General features: G+C 60.8%; 3 protein-coding genes across 6 annotated transcripts; 1 reads left to right on the top strand and 2 right to left on the bottom strand.

The window, feature by feature from the left end:
* The first annotated feature begins 671 nt into the window (after window positions 1-671).
* Window positions 672-5,040, top strand: YIF1A (Yip1 interacting factor homolog A, membrane trafficking protein). 2 transcript variants are annotated; one of them, XM_082748556.1, is made up of 8 exons: window positions 672-917; window positions 1,615-1,826; window positions 1,991-2,095; window positions 2,235-2,313; window positions 3,823-3,880; window positions 4,047-4,202; window positions 4,644-4,737; window positions 4,835-5,040. In XM_082748556.1, the coding sequence occupies exons 1-8, from the start codon at window positions 887-889 to the stop codon at window positions 4,979-4,981; spliced, it is 882 nt and encodes a 293-aa protein (XP_082604682.1). In that variant the 5' UTR covers window positions 672-886; the 3' UTR covers window positions 4,982-5,040. The 2 variants fall into 2 exon arrangements, with proteins under 2 accessions (XP_082604682.1, XP_082604681.1); XM_082748555.1 differs by having other exon boundaries at window positions 702-917; window positions 4,811-5,040.
* Window positions 5,041-5,384: 344 nt separating this feature from the next.
* On the bottom strand, window positions 5,385-11,415 carry CNIH2 (cornichon family AMPA receptor auxiliary protein 2). Of its 2 annotated transcripts, none has more exons than XM_082748579.1 (6): window positions 11,028-11,415; window positions 7,305-7,373; window positions 6,839-6,886; window positions 6,482-6,594; window positions 6,211-6,354; window positions 5,385-6,027 (listed from the first exon to the last, which is right to left on the bottom strand). In XM_082748579.1, the coding sequence occupies exons 1-6, from the start codon at window positions 11,106-11,108 to the stop codon at window positions 6,000-6,002; spliced, it is 483 nt and encodes a 160-aa protein (XP_082604705.1). In that variant the 5' UTR covers window positions 11,109-11,415; the 3' UTR covers window positions 5,385-5,999. The 2 variants fall into 2 exon arrangements, with proteins under 2 accessions (XP_082604705.1, XP_082604706.1); XM_082748580.1 differs by having other exon boundaries at window positions 7,279-7,373; window positions 11,032-11,166.
* Window positions 11,416-12,080: 665 nt separating this feature from the next.
* RAB1B (RAB1B, member RAS oncogene family) lies at window positions 12,081-19,591 on the bottom strand. 2 transcript variants are annotated; one of them, XM_082682528.1, is made up of 6 exons: window positions 19,390-19,591; window positions 17,655-17,727; window positions 17,280-17,375; window positions 17,071-17,166; window positions 13,663-13,794; window positions 12,081-13,567 (listed from the first exon to the last, which is right to left on the bottom strand). In XM_082682528.1, the coding sequence occupies exons 1-6, from the start codon at window positions 19,401-19,403 to the stop codon at window positions 13,373-13,375; spliced, it is 606 nt and encodes a 201-aa protein (XP_082538654.1). In that variant the 5' UTR covers window positions 19,404-19,591; the 3' UTR covers window positions 12,081-13,372. The 2 variants fall into 2 exon arrangements, with proteins under 2 accessions (XP_082538654.1, XP_082538653.1); XM_082682527.1 differs by lacking the exon at window positions 19,390-19,591 and adding an exon at window positions 18,633-18,727.
* Window positions 19,592-20,206: the final 615 nt, after the last annotated feature.

The following is a 20,206-nucleotide window of genomic DNA, read 5'->3' as shown; positions in this document are numbered from 1 at the left end:
TGTGTGTGTGTGTGTGTGTGTGCGCGCGCGCGGAGGGGGGGGGGTGTCTTTCTCTCTGTCTTAAGAGGTCAGACCCTCCCAGCAGCAGGCCCCTAGGCTGTGCAGGGTAGCGGCAGTGGCCATAGGGCATTTCAGCACCGGATAACGGACAGCGCCCGCGCGGGAAGGAGGGGCGGGAGGTAGGAGGAGGAGTCAGCTTCCTGGGTTCGCTGGGCCGCGCTGTCACTGCCCCGCCCGGCCTCCAATAACACCTCGCGGGCTGCCTGGGCTCCGTGCCAGGACTTGGGGGGGTAGCGTGGAGGATGGGAGAGGAAAGCTGGCATTGAGAGGGAGGGACAGGAGACCCAAGGGGCGGGACTTGGTAGAGCCCCACGGACCCATTCCCTCCCGGGGCACGTCCCGCGAGCGAAACTCCGTTCCTAGACTCACGCCTCCGCCAGGTCTCCACCTGGTGTAGTCGTGGCACGGCGAGCGTCATGCGCCCCACTACGCAGGCGCGGAAATAATTCTCAACCCCCTCCTACCTTAACCCATCCATTGGCTGCTCTGGCCCCGAGCTAGCAAACCCACCATCCAATCCGAGAGCTCCTTGAATTGCTCCGCCTCTCTCCCTCCCGGAAGTTGACTACTGCCGAAATCCAATTCGGCGAGGTCGGGCCAGCAGCCAATTGGGAGAGGGGAGGGACGAGCTAGCGCCGCCAAGGAGCCAATGGCTGGCGACGGAGGATAACGCTGAGGACATGGCGGCTGCGGTCGGAGAGTTCGCGGACGTGTCGGTCTGCTCCGTAACCCGGGTCGGCGCCCAGGCACCAGAGCAGCTGGCTTATTAGTATTCGTACCCACGAGGCGGCGCAGCGGGCCCTTGGGGAGCGCCAGCATCGCGGCCATGGCTTATCACTCGGGCTACGGAGCCCACGGTGCGTGGGGCGCGGGGCGGGCGGGACGCGGCCCGACCGGCCGGAGGAGGGTCGGCGGCGTGGCCCGCTCACCCTGAGGGAGAGGGCCAGTCGTGACCGCTCCCCAGGGCGGCGGGTGTCTTTCGGGTTTCTGCCCTGCGGGACTCCACATCGCGTCCCGGACTTCGCCCTCTGGGTCCAATCCTGAGATCGGGCGGTGACAGCACAGCTGGGATTTCCTTGCCCGACCCAGGCACGAACGGGGTCTGCCTTCGGAACTTTCTTTACCTGTCATGGCCCTGTTGGGGCTCTCACCACAGCCCAGGGCCTTTGGGTACCAAGCTATCGCTTTTCCCACCCTTGTTCCTGCGGGGTGCCCTCGCAGTTAGTTATCTTCACCTAGGAACTTTCTCTCTCCCCCAAGGCTCAGTTCAGAGATCACTTCCCTCGAGAAGCCCGCCCCCCCAAACCTATAGGTGGGCAGCCGCTTCCAGGCGCTGCCTCAGCTCTTTCTTTGCCTACATTTAGTACCTCTGGAAAAGGAGCCCTCATCAAAGTCCTTTCTGGGTTACCTACACCTATGCAGCCCGGATTTCACTAACCGATTGCTGGGTGGCCCCAGGACCCATACAGGGCTGCCCAGCTTGGGGAAAGGGGTGGTGGTTTGGGCTCATGCTTGATATTCCTGTCACCTACTCCAGTACCTACAAACCCACAGGCTCCAAGCACAGGGCCCGGGCAGCTCCAGACCCCCCTCCCCTCTTCGATGACACAAGCGGTGCTTACTCCAGCCAGCCAGGGGAATATCCAGCCCCAGGAGCCGACGTGGCCTTCAATGTCAACCACTTGCTTGGGGACCCAATGGCCAACGTGGCTATGGCCTATGGCAGCTCCATCGCATCCCATGGGAAGGACATGGTGCACAAGGAGGTGTGGCCCGCCCCCAGGGCAAGGGTGGCAAGATTTGTGGCCAGGGATGGGGCATCACGGGATCCCGCCTAATTCTCCCAGCAGCCCTCAGGGAAGGAGCACACCGAGGAGCACCCTGAGGTTTGGTGTGCGGCTTGCCCACAGCCTCCTCTCTCCTCTCCCAGCTGCACCGTTTTGTGTCTGTGAACAAACTCAAGTATTTTTTTGCTGTGGACACAGCCTATGTGGCCAAGAAGCTGGGGCTACTGGTCTTCCCCTACACACACCAGGTGAGCTGCCTACCAGGTGAGCTGGCGGGGCCCTGCGCCTCCCTCCGCCTGTCCCAGAGTTTGGCCCCCAGATCTCAACCCCCTTCTTTCTTTTCTTTTTATTTTTTTCTCGTGCCCTGGCTGCTGCTGCCACCGCCAGAACTGGGAGGTGCAGTATAGTCGCGATGTGCCTCTGCCCCCGCGACAAGATCTCAACGCCCCTGACCTCTATATCCCCAGTGAGTCTTTCTTTGACCTGGGCTGGGGGACTGTGGGGGGGGACTTGTGCCTTGAGGCCCCAACAAGGAGAGAGACGCTCGTGCATTGATTCAGCATCTGCTCGATGCTTTTGTGTGTGGTGGTTGCTAGACACCTAGTAGACAGAGTAGCGGGACCAGTAAGGAGCTTCCCGGACGTGCCCTCAGGGCCTTCGGTGTTTTTCCTTTTGCGATCTTCTCGCCTCTTAACTGGGATCGTGTCCTTCCACAGCCTGGAGCTCAGGGCTTAGACCTGATCCTGCGGCTTCCGGGAATGGGACCTCAGGCTGGCTGCTTTTACTCTTACGTACGCAGGAATGACAACAGTCTCTACCACAAAGGACTGTTGTGGAGATTCAGGGAGGTGCTGTGCACTCAGCAGGGGGCACACTGAAAATAATAGTCAGTGTCACAGCGATTATTGGTCCCCCAAGTCCTCCAACATTGCCTTCTCAGAGGAAGTGGTCACTCCCTTCTGGGTTCCCATAACTGCCAATCCACATGGCACGGGGTCAGGCTGCCCACCTTGGACAGTGGCTGGCAGGCTGTCCCTCTGACTCCTCTGTCCTGGGGCCTGCAAGAGGCGAAGCCCAGGGTGGACACCCCGGAGGAGGGGTGAGTGGCCCCGCGCGGCCTGCAGGCGGGTTGCTGGGGCAGCCAGTCGGCTCAGTTGCTCCGGGCTGGCTGCTGGTTCTTCTGTCCTCCGGTCCACTTCCTCCCAGAGCCACGATGTAATGCAGGACTTGCCATCCCCCTTTTACGTGTGGAAGTCAGGGGGGCTCGGAGACAGCTGTCTTTGAAGCCGCATAGCTTATAGGTGGTACAGCTCGTTTCCTGACTTCACACCCTGTGCTTTCTGGTGGGCGTGTCAGTTCTGGTGCTTCGAGGGGGCAGAGGAGAGGGCCGAGGAGTTCCAGGCTGTGAAAGCCCAGCTCCCCCGGGGCTCTGAGCTTTTGTGGAAACCGCAGAGGTAAACTGGGTGGGAGCCCTCTACATTGGTGGGACGGCCAAAGCCAGCGCCAGTGGCCAGACCCAAAATTCCTGGCTGAGGGGAAGTCTTCCCCATGGCCGGACTCTGGGGAGAGCCTGGGTTGTCTCCAAGTCTGTATTTTAGTCCTGTCGTGTTGTGGGAGATCAGTGTGGCTCCTGCCTGTTGGTCTAGGATTAGTAATAGCCTTGGCCCATGATCCGGTGTGATCCAAGCAGGAAACTTGAGTTAGTGAGTTTCCTAACACAGGGACAGGGAAGGAGGTGGCTTGGTGGTCCTGAGAGAAGGGTCAGGAAGCATTTACACCGGGAGAGAGGGCTGAGCCGGGAAAGGCATCCCAGGCAGGGCAGTAGGAGTGACTGGAGGCTGGGCCCATGCATATGTGCGGGCGCGCAGGAAGGGATGTATGGGGGGAAGGTAGAGAGTGGAAATGGCCCCAAATACCTAGCCCGGGGCTCTGATTGAGGAAACCAGGCGAATGGCATCTTTCTGGCTCTCGGCAGCAATGGCCTTCATCACCTACGTGCTGTTGGCTGGGATGGCACTGGGCATTCAGCAGAGGTTAGTACCGACGCCCTCCCCATTCCCACCAGCACCCCTTCCTGCTCTCCTCACCTCCCTAGGGGACCTGTGTGGCCGGTCCCAAGCCCAGCCCATGTCCTCAGTCTCACACCTGCCACAGGATGGCTGGTTTCCAAACAGCGCTTTTCCCTGCGCACGGTCACAGGTTCTCCCCGGAGGTGCTGGGTCTGTGTGCGAGCACGGCGCTGGTGTGGGTCGTGATGGAGGTGCTTGCCCTGCTCCTGGGCATCTACCTGGCCACCGTACGCAGTGACCTGAGCACCTTCCACCTGCTAGCCTACAGCGGCTACAAATATGTGGGGTGAGTACCTACGGGCCAAGCCAGAAGCAGGCCTGGGAGAGGGGCCTGCTGCCGTGGGTCCCCAGCTGGTGCAGCTGTCGCCTTGAATTGTGTCTGCCCTCTCTGGGCCCTAGCTCTTCCGTTAGAGGAACCAGCTGCTTTTGGCATTGTACTCGGGACCTGTGTACTGTTGCTCAGGTCAGGAGTGTAGGCGAGTCACCCTGGGACCACAGGGGAGAAGGGCCTAGTGCTGGGGGCGTGAAGGGGGTCTCACGTCCACATTCTACACTGAGTCCTGGGCCTTCTAGGTTTATTTTGAGTCCAGGAGCCTCGGGGGATAGACTGGAGATAAAGGGCCCCAGTGGCGGTGGGTAGGGTCTAGGTGGGCGGTGGGGCCTGTCTGAGGCCCGGACCCTTCTCTTTCTCCTCTCCCCCTCCCCCGTCGGCCCCCCGCCTCCGCAGGATGATTCTCAGCGTGCTCACCGGGCTGCTCTTCGGCAGTGACGGCTACTACGTGGCCCTGGCCTGGACCTCGTCCGCGCTCATGTACTTCATCGTGAGTCTGGGGCTGCCCCTCGCGCTTCACCCCGGGGTCGGAGCTGGGAACGAGCCTCCCCTGCCCGGCCCAGCTTCAGCGCCCTCCTTTCTCCCAGGTGCGCTCTTTGCGAACAGCAGCCCTGGGCCCCGACAACATGGGGGGCCCAGCTCCCCGACAGCGCCTCCAGCTCTACCTGACCCTGGGAGCTGCGGCCTTCCAGCCCCTCATCATATACTGGCTGACCTTCCACCTGGTCCGGTGACCCCTGACCCCCACTGGCACTGATTTTTTTTCCATACATTGAAGATTTGGTTTCCTTGATTGTATTTGACCCTTGTTCCTGGGGACGGGGGTTGGGCGGGGGCTCGGGGCACCCAGGGGAGGGCTTCCTGGAGTTGGTGGCCTTGGTACCAATTTGAGAGGGAGGTGGAAGGGTTTCAGCAGGAATGGCTCTTTGGCTGTGGCCAGGGAAGGGAGGAGAGAAGGGAGCGGCTGCCGACCACACCGTGAAGGCCTCTGATCCATCGGAGGGGTTTCCTAGAGGGTCCCGTGGGCGGGTGGTTTGAGCTTGGCTGTACTGGGGATTCAGCTGAGGGCCGCTCCCTATAGAGTCCCTGTGCCCCATGTCCTCTTCAAGCCTTTCCGGAGCAGAACCGGGGCCCACGTGTTTGCAGTAGTTTATTCATATTTTCTCACAAATGGCCGGGGAGGGGGTGCCGGACTCCTCCAGGCAACATAGAAAATGGGTCCAAGAGACAGGACAGGCTGGGATTGGGGCAAGTGGGGATGGGGAAGGGGGAGGTCTGGAGAGAGAGCCTGGGGGAGGGGAGAGGGCAGACTAGGGGTGGGACTGCCCCCCTGCTGAGCCTGCTCATTCCCGGTGCGGGTACCCCCCCACCTGCAGGGGGAGCCTCAGGGTGGGGGTGGAGGGGGGCGGCCCAGAACTTCCAGGGTCAAGCCCTGCCCTTTGGCAGGGTCCATGTTCCCCCCCAGAAGTGGACAAGGCCGGAGGTTCCGCCCCTTCCAAGACTGACTGCCATGCCTACAGGCTGGCAGAGGAGCCCCTGCCCCATTTAGAGCTCTTCCCAGCCCTGGTCCAAGGGGAGGGGGCTCTGAAGGCGGGAGGTCCCCGCAGCAGCAGTTTGGAGGGGTGGAGAGGAGGCTGGGGGCACCAGTGCCCCCTCCCTCCCCAGGGCTGAGGCCTCTGCGGCCGAGGGGTAGGGCTGGGGGTGCACAGGCGTCCGGTCCATTCTGGGCTTGCTCCCTGGCCGGCTTCCCCCTTAGAAACTCACCAACGTATAAACCATACTGCAGGAAGAGGAGGCAGTGAGCCGAATCCCGAGGAGGCCTGGGTACTGGCCGCCCACCCCCCCATACCCCGGGCTGCCCTCAGTCCTTAGGGGGAAAGGGCGGCAACTTGGGGCCCGACCATTCCTGGAATTGGAGGCACATCCCTTCCCTGGCTTCTGACTGTGGCGGGCAGGGCCTCACCTGTACAGGTAATAGAAGAAGGAGAGCAGGTAGAAGGCGAGTTTGCACCAGGACTCCTTCTGGCAGTAGTTGAGGATGTCAGCATTCATGATGGAGACCGCATCATACATGACCTCAGAGCCGTCCGCCGGGCGGTGGAAGTACCTGGCGTGAGGGAGGGGCCTGAGCGCCCACCTCAGAGCTCCCCCCATCTCTCCCCTGCTCTTCCGCCTCCCCCCTCCCCAAGGCAGCTTCCAGAGGCGGCCCAGCCTGGGGAGGCTGAGGCCCTCACCTCCAGAGGTGGTAGAAGAGGAGCGGGATGTTGAGGCCCAGGGTCACCCACTCTGCCGCGCACAGAAACATCAGACAGAAGAGGCCGTGGATGGAGTATTCCGGGACCACCAGCTGGGGAGGGAGGGCGAGAGGTCAGCGGCCTGGTGGGAGGATGCCCCGCAGCTTCAAGGGCACAGAGGGGAGCCCGGGTTTGGGAGGTGCCCCCCACCGTAACCTCTGGGGACTAAAGAGGCCTCGAGCCTCCCACTCCCGGTGGCGGACCAGAGGGGCCCAGAGGGGCAAGGCCGCGCTCCGGGTCGCAGAGAGAAGGGCCAGCCTGGGCTAGGAGCTTCCTGCTACTGGCCCTGACACTGACCTTCCTCAGGAGGCAGCAGATGCGTTCGATGTTTTTTAAACGCTCGCGCTGTAGGGGGAGGAAAAGGTTGCCATGGGGGAGGCAGAGGAGCGGGCACTGGGGGGTGCCCCCCTGCCCTCCCTACATCCCCCGCCGACCCTCAAGTGGCCGCCAGGGGGCGCCAGAGCGGTCGCTGCGGCAGGGAAGCAGCCGCGCCGTCCCCATGGCAACCGTCGCCATGGAGGGACCTTCACCCGCGTCTCCACGGCAACGGCCCAGAGCCTGGCAACGGCCGCCCCGCCAGGAGGAACCCGAGCCCTGAGCCCGCGCCAGGTGTTTGCTGGGGGCGGGGGCAGACAGGAAGGGCCACGGCCGGCGCCCGTCCCACCACGCAACCCTTTCTTCCCGTCCCCCATCCCCCTTCTCCTGGGACAGATGGAAAGACAGATGGACGGACACACCTCGGCACAGCACATGTATCACTTACTGCCCGCGCTGGGTTCCCCTGGTCGATGGGGTTCTTGAAGTCGGTCCGCAGCTCGTCAAAGGCTATGATCTGGGGGAGGAGCGTGTGCCTGTCAGGGTTGGGGCAGCAGCTGATGGCCCCCCACCCGTCCTTCCGTGACTCAGGAATTCATGCATGGGCACTGGACCAGATGGAGCTTGATGCAAAGGTGGAGAAACTGAGGTTGAGGGAGGGGCGGGGCCTGGCCCAAGGTCACCCAACAGTGGGGAATGGCATCTTGGTGCGCTATCGCCCAAGTCAAGCCATATTCACGACGCTTCCTTCCAAAACATCCCAAGAGATGGTGTCTTTTTCTGCCCTTTGCTGGCCACCGGGGCCCCAGAGGCCTCAGGCACAGCCCTCGCCTGGGTAGGCTCCCTTGCTTGGGAGAGCTGTGAAGAATGTTCCAGAGTGATGGGACTACTGGGGTGCCTGGTCCAGCACTGGGCGTGATGGGGGGCAGAGTTCAGGCTGGGCTCTGAGTGGGTGACTGGTGAACAAGCACAGGGAGGGCAGTCCGAGCAGCAGGAACAGCAGGTACAAAGACGGAAGGTTGAAAGAACAAGGAACATTGAGGAAGCTGCCGCTTCCATGGGGTCGAGTGACGGTGTGAGGTGAGCGGGAAGAAAGAAGGAATGTGAGAGATGGGCTGGAGATGCTGTGAACCCGGACCAGATGTTTGGACTTTAACCCAAAATAAAGGGGAGCCATCGAGGGGTATAAGCCGCAGAGTAGGACGGTCAGGCCAACACTTGAGGTTGGATGGAGCGGGAAGCACACGTTGGCGAACAGTCCCGGCGAAGACCTGTATGACGTCTGCTCTACGCCAGCAGGCTTTACGTATACTACCTCACTCACTGCTTGCAACAACCTGACGGTGGAGGGCCTGGTATTATCCTAGCCGTCTTGCAGATGAGGAAACTGACACAGACAGGCTAAGTCACTTGTCCAAGGCCACACAGCAAGTCAGTGGTAAGCCAGGATTCTAACCCAGTTAGACTCCAGCATTAAAATTCTTAATGGCTTTATCCTAGGAAGGCCAGGCCAGTGAGGAAGTGGGGGAAGGGTGGCGGGTGCTGCTCATCGATGATGATCGGCATGGGGACAGCGGCAGTGAGAGTGGAGAGGTGTGGAGGGATTGCAGAGCTGTTTAGGAGCCAGACTCCAGTGGGTTGAATGGCAGGAGTCGAGGCACAGGGGCCCAAGTTGCCTTTGGGTGTTGGGGCACTTGGTAGATGGCAGTGTACTCCTTGGGATGGGGAACTCTTGGGAGGTACAGGTGTTCGGAGGGATGAGAAGACAGACCTGGGTGGGGGGCAGTGGGAGCTGACATGGAAGGAGGTCTGGAAGAAAAGTCTTCTGGGGTCCCCTCCCCTCAGCACCAGGGCCCATCACCCCCAAGTATCCCGGACCCCAGACGGCTTGGAAGGAGAGAACATGGGCTTCCTGGAGGGAGCCGGGGCCATCTGGAGCAGCACCCCCCTCCCCATGGACTCTGGGCAGCCACCTGCCTGCCAGGCACAGCAACAGGGTCCAGCAGGGAGCGGAAGGGTGCCGTCTGTCTGCCCCAGAGCTGGCACCACCAGCAGGCAGCGGGTGTCGTGCCTCCCACCCCCCAGGCTGCCTGGCTCTGACTCAGCCCCCTGGAACAAACAATCCCCCACGATGACAGCTGACACGCGTCACTCACCACCAGGGTTGCCTAGCGACTAGTGGGGACTGGGCTCAGGGTCTGGGGTGGGATCTGGGGTCCTGCCCTGGAAGGTTCTGGTTCTTACTAATTCGGATTGAGGACCACACCTCCTATGCCTATGCCCATCCCACCCCCCTTAGCAGGTCATGCTCTGGGCACTCTGATGTATATACAACAAACCCACTTTATCCACAAGGAAACAGACTCAGCATGAGTGACTTGCTAAAATCATCGAACTAAATAGCTTAGCTGAGTGAACACCGGGCTTGACGCATAATACGTGCTCAATAAATATTTGCTGGGCCCTTTTCCCCAGCCTAGGAGCCTTACAAGGGCAAAGCCTGAGTCCTACTCATCCTTGACTCTCCTTCAGCTGCCCAGACCCCGGTTCTCAGGAAGCATCGACACTGCTGTGTTGGATGGAGGAGTGCTCTGAGTAGCCCTTAAGAACAGGGACCCTCAGAGGGGCTGTGGAAGGTCTTTGGGTGGGGAGAGGCCTGAAAAGGGGCTACTTGATTTCCAGGAACTTTCTCCCAGGAACTCGTTAGGTCCGTGTTCCCAGCCTGTGACCCTCAATTTCTCCTGATTTTTGGGACCCCAGCTCTCCTGCCCCCAGGATTGTCCACAACTCTGGGATGAGACAGGAAGCTCAGAGAGATCAAGAGATCAAGACAAAGGGGGAGAAAAGAAAAAGCAACTAAGAGACCCACAGAGAGAGAGGGAGGGGGAGAGGCAAAACCAGGGAGAGGGCTGGAGACGGGAGGGGGGATGTGTTGAAGGAGCCTGCAGGGGCTCGCTCCTTATGCAGGAGGGGTGCAGCGAGAGCCCATGGAACCCTGAGGCTGAGGAGGGGGCTGGGGGATGGTGAAGGGAGAGATTGGGCAAGAGCCAGACAGGCTCACGGGGGCAGGCCGCAGGTCCCAGGAAAGAGAGAGGAAGTGGGGAGACCAGGTGATAGCAGGTGAGGTAATGAGGAGGATGGAAAGTGTGGGTTCCGGGGTGGGGGGAGACTGCAGAGGGGGAAGGGAACCCCCCTAGAGGGCTGGAAGATCAGGAAGGTGTCCTGGAGCACAGGGTGCTGAAACCGACAGAGCAGGCCGACCAGGCCCACCGAGAGGGGCAGTCCTCACTGAGGGGAGAGAGGTGGAGGGGGGGGCAAGCGTCCCAAACAGTGCGCTGGAGGCTGAGTGACAGAGTTCTTGGTGAGAGGAAGGGGGCCAGGCAGAGGGGACCACTGAGGAGACCCCGGAGAGAATGAGGGAGAGGGACTCTCAGGGGAGGCGATTAGGATGGAGGATGAGAAATGGACACAGAAAGAGCAGGTGTGAAGCCGGGCCAGAGTGAGAGACAGACCAAAGGGGATACCAGACAAAGGGGGAAGTGGGAAGGAAGAGGAGGGAAAATGGGAAGTGGGGAGGAAACCCGATGCTGCGGGGTAGCCCAGAAAGGAGGGGGCAGGGAAGCCCAAGGTGAGCTGGCGGTGGGGACGAGGTCTCTGGTCTGCTTAAGAGCCAATCGCCGCTGGGTCAGGGAGGTGAGTGAGAGGGAAGGGGTTAATGGACTCTGCGATCTGTGGGTCCTGTAAACAGATGCAGTTGCCATGGCAACCGGCTCCATCACTCCGGCTGGAAAAACCCACAGAGGGGGGGCAAGCAGACAGACAAACTGCCCGACAGACAAACGGGGGCGACTGGATTGGGGGGTGGTGGAGGAAAGGCACAAGAATCCCAGAATTCTGCCCCACACCCCAAGGCGGCGTGGGGCAGGGGCAGGGGGTCAGGGACCAACTGACATACCCACAGACAGGCGGGGGCGGCGGAGGAAGGGGGCCCCAGGAAGGAAGCCGACAACGCGAGGGGGTATTCATGGGGGCGAACAGAAGCTGACCGAAGGGGTATAGCGGAGAGGAGGCTCCAAGTTTCCGCGGACCCCGAGCCCATCTGCTCGGCCCCCTCCCGCGCCGTGTGCCCCCGCCCCCCCCCACCCCGCCCCCAGCCCCAGCCCGGCCTTACGTGCCAGATGACAAAGAAGATGAGGGAGGCGCACAGCACCAGGGTGAGCATGTAGCAGAACGCGGCGAAGGTGAACGCCATGGCCCCCGCGCCGGGCGGCGGCCCGGGGGGCGCCAGCGCGGGGCCCGGGCGCAAGGGGACGCCCCCCGGTCCGCGTTCAGGGCCGGCCGGGCATGGCCCGCAGGCCTCGGGGGACGCGGGCGGCGCGGCCGGGACCGGGGCCGCGGGGCCGTGGGGCGCGCGGGGCGCGGGCCGGTGGGCTCGGGGGGCGCGTCCGCTGCCGGCTGCCCGGGCCGCGATCGCTCATCCTGCGATCCCTCGCCCGCGGCTCCCTCGCTCTCCAGCCCGCGAAGCCGGCGGGGCGGAGCCGGGGGCGGGGCCGCCGTGCGAGCGGCCTCGGGCGGGGCTGGGTCTCTGCGCGCCCCTCCGCCTGCACCGCCCGGCCCGGGCGCCACCCCCGCCCCAACCTCGGGGACACGTCGGCATGGACGCACATCCCTGGCATGCGCCCGCCCCCGCCCCCCGCGTCACACGAATTGGGTCCACTCGGAGGAGCGCGCCGCACACACACACCCCTACCCTCACATACTGTATTTTGCACACTAGCCTCCCTGGGAGGCCAGGCTGAGGTCCGAAGTGGGAGAACTTGGGACTGTCCCGGGGCCGAGACACCTGGCTTGAACCCAGAGCAAAGACGGGCGCGGGGGCAGAAGGGGATGCGGGCCGGGCATGATGGGGCGCGTCCGCAGCGCCACCTCACAGGCCCGACAGCGTGCACCTGTGTGGCTGTCCGCGGCCGCTCACCAGGTACTCGCCCATGGCCGCCTGCCTCCCCTGCTGCTGGAACCGTGCTGGGCCCGTGGGGACACACCACAGAAGCGAAAGCAGGCAGCACTCCTGGCTTTAAGAAGTGGGTCAAGGACTTTCAACACCAACCCTAGGACACGCAGCCCAATCCAGGGACCCCTGTACCGCCAGCCAAGCCCAGGGCACCAGTCCCACTCCCCCACCCCAAGACAGCTCCCACCACAGACCACACTCAACCACCACAACTTCCTTGCAAAAACCCTCGGCTCACCCGAGGGCCAGTGGAAATTTATTTATTTTTTGTCCTTTCTTTCTTTCCCCAAGTGGCTTTTCCTTGCAAAATGCCTGACATGACACCAGAGGGGAACCTGGGAGTGGGGGCACCCCAGGGACTTAAATATAAGCTGGAGGGCAGGGCACAGGTGGGACAGGCGAGAGACAGCACAAGGGACATGGCTTCTCAGGTAGAGACCAAAGGTTTGTTTTTTCTGCAGGAAGAAGCTGTGCCAGACGGCGGCGGTGGGGGTGGGGGTGGGGGTGGGGGGAGGCTAGGATCTGGGGTGGGAGGGGGTGAGGGGAGAGCCCCGGACCCTGGGTCTGCACTGACATTCCCCGGAGGAGAAGCAGTGACAGGGTATGAGGACCTGCCCTCACAGGCTCCAAAGAACAGAAGGGGGAGAATAAGCCAGATGTGCTGCCTCAGAGAAAGGGAAGAGGTGCTGGCAGAGTAAGGGTTAAGGCTGGTGCCCAGCCTCTGGCACGGTGGGCCTTCCGCCTCTGCCTGCCATGGGGACAAAGGGGCTCGGTGGGCAGGCAGCACATGGCCCGGCTCTGGCAGGGCAGGCGGTGGCAGGAGCAGGACCCCTCTGGGCTCAAAACACAGGCCCAGCATGGCTGTCCGCCCACCTGCTCTAGATGTGCTCCGACCCCACGGCGGCCGGTCGGCTGGAGCTGGGAGTATGGAAGGGGCGGGGAAGAGGCACAGGGAGGAGAGGAAAGGGTGGGCTGCTGGGCCCCGACGGCCCCCATGCCCTTCCTGAGGTCCAGCCCAGGGCCCTGGATCCTGGGTCCTGGATCCCCTGGTCCCATTCCTGGTCCCTGGCGCTCTCACTGCAGCCAGGGACTGTACAGGCCAGGGAGGCTCCCAGCTCTTGGGGAAAGGGAGTGGGGACAGAAGGAAAAAGGGTAAAGGAAAGAAACCCACTGCAGCGTACAGGGGTCGGGGGCAAGGGAGGGAACAGAGGAGCCCTCATCCCGAAGAAAGGTGTGTGGTGGGGTAGCTTTTGAAGTTACCTAGAGGCAGCAGCAGAGCAAGCCCACATCCCCACCCCAGCCAAAGGTCCTGGGTATCCTCCTTGGGGGCTTTGACAAAACCAGGGCTCAGGGCAGCAGGCAGATGGGCCAGAGGGAGATGGGGAGCCCAGGACACCCCAAAGCCACAGACTCAAATGCCCCAGGAGAGGGAGGCCACCTCCTATCCCCTCCAGGGGCATCATCTGGAGAAGGTGCCCCCTCCTGTCCCACCCCACGTGCCCCTCCTAGCAACAGCCGCCACCAGCCGGCTTCACAGGGGTGCTGTCGATCTTGAGGTTGGGCCGCTCACCCCCCGAAGCTGCCCCAGGCCCCATCCGCTTTTTGATCTCAGCAGCCATGGTCATGAATGCCTGCTCGACATTGGTAGCGTTCTTGGCACTTGTCTCCAGGAAGGGGATGCCCAGAGAATCCGCAAACTCCTGACAAGGAGAGGAGAGAGAAGAAGGGGGGAGGGACGAGTGAGGGGCAGCAGACCCCAGCCCGCCCTGGGTGGCCCGACGCAGGCCCCGCCCACCTTGGCCGTGGTGTTGTCCACCACTTTCTTGGTGGTGAGGTCGCTCTTGTTGCCCACCAGGAGCTTGTTGACGTTCTCGCTGGCATAGCGGTCGATCTCCTGCAGCCACTGCTTCACGTTGGCATAGGATTCCTAGAGGAGCCAGAATCAAAATACAGTTATTTTGCTCCCTACGCCCACCCCTGCTCAAGGCCGGCAGAGCAGGGGCTTCTGAAGGGGGTTTCCCTGGGCTCCCAAGAGAGACAGAGCCCCAGAGCTCAGGGACCCAAAGGAAGCTGTCCCCTCTCCTCTAGGCTTAGATCTCCTCCCTGACCTGCTCCCTCTGAGACCCCCAAAGCCAAACCTGGCACAGCACCAGCTGTCTGCCAACAGCTGTGACACCTAACAGACTGGGCCTAAGGGCCAGCCAGCTCTGCTTCCTGCAGCCGGTCTCCCCGAGACACAAAAGGCCAAAAATACGTGGGGGAGCAAGTGACAACAGGAGAGACACCAGAGAGGACAGACACAGAGAAGGAGGGGAACAGGTTCATAAGAATCACAAAATTCCCCACAGTGGCCTTAAAATCCCTGTAAGGTGTGAAGGCTTTCAGCCCAGTGGTAGGTGGAGGGTCCTCGCAGAGGAGACCCTGGCCCATGAGGGACAGGTGCATCCTGGGAACAGAGCCAGATGTTCATCCTGCTTCCGGCACTAACAGCCTCCTTGCTCAGACGGCTCTCCTGACAGCTGGCCGCTCCCCACCCCCTACCCCGGCTCAGAGACAAAAACAGAACTTTTAGGAACGTGGTTGAGCTAGAGCCACACTTTCCCTTCTCAGGAGTCAAAAGCGTGGTTGATACCCACTGGGTTCAAATGTATACGTGCTGCCACGTCCCAGGCCGGGCCCTGTGGACAATGAAGGGACAAATACCTGGATCCTGCCCCGATGCACTCAGCGGACAGTGGAGGACTAGACAGGGACACACACACACAATGGCAAGACAGGGTGATGAGTGCTGCCCGAGCTCCAGGACCAGCTCCTTCTGGAGAGACTACGGCTGACCTGTGTCCGAAGGGACGAACTGGCCTTGTGTGGAAGCAAGCGGAAGGGTGACAAAGTGAAGGCGAGGAGAGGACATATACCAGGTCGCGCTTTGGGACTGTACGGCACCTCTGGGGAGCAAGGAGAAGCTGAAGGCTGCTGAGACACAGGTTCGGGCCCAGAAGGAGGGGAAAGGAGGCAGGCCCGAGAATGAAAGGTCTCAGCCGGGCTAAATCTGGACAACCAGGAGCCCCCAAAGGTTTTCTTAGGAAGGGAGCCGGAGAAGGACACCTGAGTCCTGGGAAGATAGTCGGGACAGGAGCGTAGAGGCCAGATCAGCCTGGCAAGAAGATGGCGAGCACCCGGGAGGTGTCTGGAGCGATCCAGGGAAGGGATGTGCCGCGGGCCAGGGGTGCTGTCGCGGGCCAGGCAGCGACGGAGGCGAGCACGGGATTTAGAGTCCGGCCACGCTGGAGGCGCCCCAGCTCCGCCACTCGCTATGAGACCCTACACTGGTCACCTGACCCCTCCGAGCTCCAGCTTCCTCATTTTGAGAAAACAGTAGCTCTCCCTGGGGCTGTTGTGCGCCTGAGATAATGAATGCGGGCCTGTCTTGTAACAAGTGCTTAATTAGCAGGAGCTGCTGTCATCCTCATCACGGCTATTGTTACACTGGAAAGGCCTTGAACGAGAAGGTGGAGGGAGAGAACAGAGGGAAGGGAGGAAAGGGAAGAGTTTTCTGGTCAGGCCAACAGGAACCCTGGCACGAAGATGGCGAGGCGGGGGCCAGTTTAGCGCGAGAGGGTGAGGCCAGTGTGAGACATGCTGAGTTCTGAAGATGATGTGGAGCTCAGGAGGTTGTCCAGGGGCAGGGAAGGGTAAGCTCAGAAGCCAAGAACCTTGGGTTCAAACACTGACTTTGCCTCTCCTAGCAAACGAGCTAGCTGTGAGACCACGAGCAAGTTACCCAACACCTCCCCCAGCGTATTTCACCTGGAAAAAAGGGACCCCAGCGCTTAGTTCGCTGGGTGATACGATGAAGGTCAGGACTACTGCACAAAGTGCCAGCAAAGTAGAACACAGAGAAGATGCACAGTGAGAGCTGTTCATACAGGAATGACAGAACAGAAGACAGAAGTCAAACCACAAAGTGGCCAGACCCACGCAGGAAAAGTCAGGAAGCGTAAGATTGGGGGTGGGAGGGGTCCAGAGGGCAGGGACTGTGGCGCTGGTAGTACAGGGCAAACTGGTCCAAAGTCCCTGAAAAGAGAAGCTAAAGTAGCAAGAGGCAGGAGAGCTGGAGACAGCAAACTTTGCAAGGAGAGGGAGGAGGAGGAAGGTAGAAGCCATGAGAGGTCGATCAGGGCCAGAACCGCAATGAGGTCACGGGACTTGGCAGCTAGAGGCCCCTGACGACCTCTGAGTAGCGCACAGTCCACCCACAGCTTGTTGTCCAGAAAGCATCGTGAGTTCCTGGTGAGCCCAAGGGCCCAGCTGCCCATCGGAGCAGGACTCCTCCAGGCCCAGAGCTGATGTAAACGTTTCCCTGTCCCCAGGGCCTGCTCCCCACTAACCAATAAGGTTTAGTAGGAAGAATAAAGCAAGTAGAATCAGAAGACCGAGGTTTCCTTTTTCTGCCACTTAACTAGCTACACGGCCCCAAGCAAGTCTCCTCACCACTCTGACCCATTTCCTCACCTGTAAAATGGGAACCTGCTGCAGACTTCTTCAGAGTGTTAAGAGGCCGTGGCAAGTTGTATAAAGCGTAAAGAACGGTAGGACTGTCTCAGCCTGTTAACACCACCACCACTGCCGCAGCAGACCCAGGGCTCCTACCCTCTGCTCATGATGCGCCCAGAGTGCTAGGCTCCCTCGCCCGTCTAAAGCCCTGCACTGGATTCTCCAAGTGTCTTCACACAGGAAGCCAGGGGCCCAGCACAGCAACCAACCAGCTGACTAAACCCCTTCGAAACACAGGTGCCTAGAAACTCTAGAATAAGGCGGCAAGTTCAGCCAGGAGGTGTGAGGCCTGTTTCTGCCAACGCCCCTCTCCGGGGCCTGAGCAGAACGCACTTCTGCCGCGGTTTCGCTCCCTGTGAAGTGAGTCCAAGCACAGTCTCCCTTCCAGGCAGCATCCGGAAGGGAGGAGGGAAGAGTACAAGGAAACAAGAACCAAAGACCTGGAGCGCCCGGCTGGCTCAGTCAGTACAGCGTGTGATTCTTGATTTCAGGGATCGTGAGTTCAAGCCCCACGCTGGGTGTGCAGGTTACTTAAAAAAAATAAAATCCTAAAAAAACAAAACACAAATAAAACCCAAAACCCGGAACAAAACAAGAACCAAGACCTAAAGCCGAGGAGGCAAAACTGGAGATGTGACCCGAGGAGTACCTGGTCGGTGACATCGTACACCACAATGATGCCGTGAGCCCCCCGGTAGTAGCTGGAAGTGATGGTCCGGAACCGCTCCTGACCAGCCGTGTCCCACTACAAGACAGCAAGGAGAGAAGAGCAGGTCAGCGCCAGGCTACTTCCCTGGAGCCGCCACCCCTCCCGAGGCGGCTGCCTCTGTACCAGGGACTGGGAAGAGCGACACTCACGATCTGAAGTTTGATGGTTTTGCCATCCAGCTCGATGGTTCGGATCTTGAAGTCCACCCCGATGGTGCTGATGTAGCTCTCCGTGTATGTGTCATCCTGGAAAAGGATCAACAAAATGGCCTAGGTGAACAGGCCCATTTAGAAAATCTCCCTCCAGCCCCCTGCCCTGGCCAAGCTTATAACTGCTAAGCCCCCACTTTCAGCACCCCAACCTGCCAGCCCTGAGTCTTTGTTCAGTCAGAGATGTTACTAGAAGCTCCTGCGACTTCCTCCTTGGTTCCAAGGTCTTGCAACCACTGCGCTCTGGGTTGCCCCCTCTCCCTCCTGCCGCCAGCCAGGACCCCCGGTGGATGGTACGGGAGGCTTCTTACTCACAGCAAACCGCAGAAGCAGGCATGACTTGCCCACGCCCGAATCACCAATCAAAAGCAGCTTAAACAGGTAGTCACTAGAGAGAAAGGACGGGAAGGCATGAAGGCAGGCAGGGAGCCCACCCGTCATGCCATCCTACAGTCACAACTACGGCTTTCTCCCACGCTGTGAGGCTTGCCTTGGTTCGGAGTATCTAGGTGCTCACAATATCCTCCCACAAGTCCTGGGAAGAATAGGGCTGACCACCCCCCATACTACAGCTGGCCCAAAGGACTGAGTCTGAATTTCCACTTTACAGAGAAGGAAACTGAGGCACAGAGAGGGAGGCACATAACCTACCAAGGATCACCATCATTAGGAGAAAAAGCTGGGTGTCCTACCCTGACACCTGCCAGACTGTGGTCTCTGGGCCAGTAGGGGCTAGTTAGGAAACCCCCGTCACTGCCCTGGGGCCGATCTGGCTTGACAGGTGAGGTCCCAGAAATGGAAGCTAGGGCCTGGCCTAGAACGTGTTAAGTGAGTATCTACGTAAAGAGCCTGGTAGGAAGCCTCTAAGAGGTGGCCAACGAGTAGCAACGACCGCAGTTAAAATGCACTGAGTTCCTACTTTGCACCTGGCCCTATGTTAAACACTGCAATGCATCATCTCACTTAAGCCCCTCACATCAGCCCTCTGCAGTGGACGGTGTTATTCCCAACTAATGAGGAAACCAGAGGTCAGAAGAGGGAAGTGACTTGCCCTAAGTTACACAGCTGTTAACTTTAAGACTGGAAACCAGGTTCAGACTCCAGAGTCTCTGTGAGAGCCTGCTGGTTCCCTTCTGGGTCCCTTATAATCCAGCTCAGAGCTTCTCCCTTCCCCAAGGAAATCTGAGGCCTGGATCTGGAGGAGAAATAGGAAGTGGCAGAAGAGGAAGACGACAACTGACACTGGGGGAAAACTGTCAGGAGAAGTCCGGGGCAGACATGTGGGCCACCTACCCGCAGGGGGAGTGACCAAGAAGTGAGGAGAGTCTGAGGTACAGAGAATCCCACTGGAAGGGGAGAAACAAATGCCACATTCATCTAAACTTCATCGGCAGCGTGACGGCGAAGGGAAGGGGTGTGACGGTGGCGCAGGGGGCCTGCACAAAGGTGAGGAGAAGGCGGGAAGGGACTGGCCTCCAGGAGAGCCAGGGCAGCAAGACCCAGCAAAGGCCGAAGCGGCAGCCCTTGAGGGGAGGACCTCCGGGACAGCGACCCAGAGCACTCCCTCGGGGCCTCCCGCGACTGCCCAGCCCCGGGAACCGGATTCCGGGAGAACGGGAAAAACAGAAAAGATTTACTGTCAGACCTAAAGGGCCCGAGTCTGGACAGGCTCCAAAACGCCGGGACCGTCGTCAGCACCCAGACCGCCACTGCAAGCAGCAGGTGGGGAAACTGAGGCCTGGAGAGACCGAGGCTGCGGGGTCACCTGACCAATAGGCCTGTTAGGGATCGGTGCTTCGGGCTGAAGTAGTGCCCCTTGGGGTCGCAGTGTCTGGGTCCCGGGTGCAAGAACTCGGGGTGCCGAGCCGGGGTCCTGGGGCCCCCCGGGGGGAGGGGCAGGACCCGGATGTGGGGGGGGGGGTCAGCGGAAGAGGGACCCGGATGTGGGGGCACCGCTCCGTCCTGACCCAGGCCGGACAACCCCGGTAAGCGTACAGCCCCGTACTCGGGATCGAGGCTGCGCCGGACGGCGCGGGCGGGGCTCACTCACTATTCGGGGTTCATGGCGGCGGCGGTGGCCCGCTCGGTCGCTCCCAGTCAGCTCTGCTCCGCCTCCCGTTCCAAGATGGTGGCCGCTCCGCCCCAGAGGCCCCGCCCGCGTTGCGCAGGCGCAAACATTCCCGACTGGGGCCTTGCCGCGTTGCTTCTCGGAACTTGTAGTCTCTTCACTTTGCCCGACCACACCCCTCACCCCCACGCCTGCTGTTGCGCAGGCGTAAACCCGAGGCCGCGTCTCCCAGCCCACGCCCCATCATCGCCGCGCATTGCCTTCTGGGGCTTGTAGTTCGCTCCCTATAGCCGTACCTCGGCTTGAGGACACCTGACGCGTCCCGACCTCAGTGAAAGGTCAGTTTAGGGCTGGGGTCGACACGTTTCATGTTTGTCTGGCAGAGGCAGTCATCCCTACCCTCGCAGTTCCCGGAGTTTTTAGCACCAGAAGTTCACTTATTTGGGGTTCTTGGTGTGCTGGCACTCCTAACTCAGACGCAGCCCCCGGAGGGTGTCGTCACCCACATTTCATAGATGGAAAAGGTCTAGTCTCGGTAACTTGCTCAAGATAAAACAGCTCAGTAAGGGGCAGAGTTCAAAGCCCGCGGTCTCCGGAACTTAAGTGATGAAGGTTGTTAGAAAAAACTCAACCTGTGAGGCCCCCAAACAAATCCGGGAAAGGAGCAAACTACCTGGGCTTCAGCAGTGCCGAACCGGACGTGAGCGACACACACACGCTCGTTGGCTCTCGCTCGCAGCCTCTCCCGACCTCACCCCCAATCTAGAGACGCTAGGGGCCCTTGGCCTCCGCCCCCAAA

The sequence above is a fragment of the Mustela nivalis genome, assembly GCF_964662115.1.
Source record: "Mustela nivalis genome assembly, chromosome: 9".
Taxonomy (NCBI): domain Eukaryota; kingdom Metazoa; phylum Chordata; class Mammalia; order Carnivora; family Mustelidae; genus Mustela; species Mustela nivalis.
The sequence above is the reverse complement of the archived record's forward strand: the minus strand, read 5'-3'. Positions and strand labels throughout refer to the sequence as shown.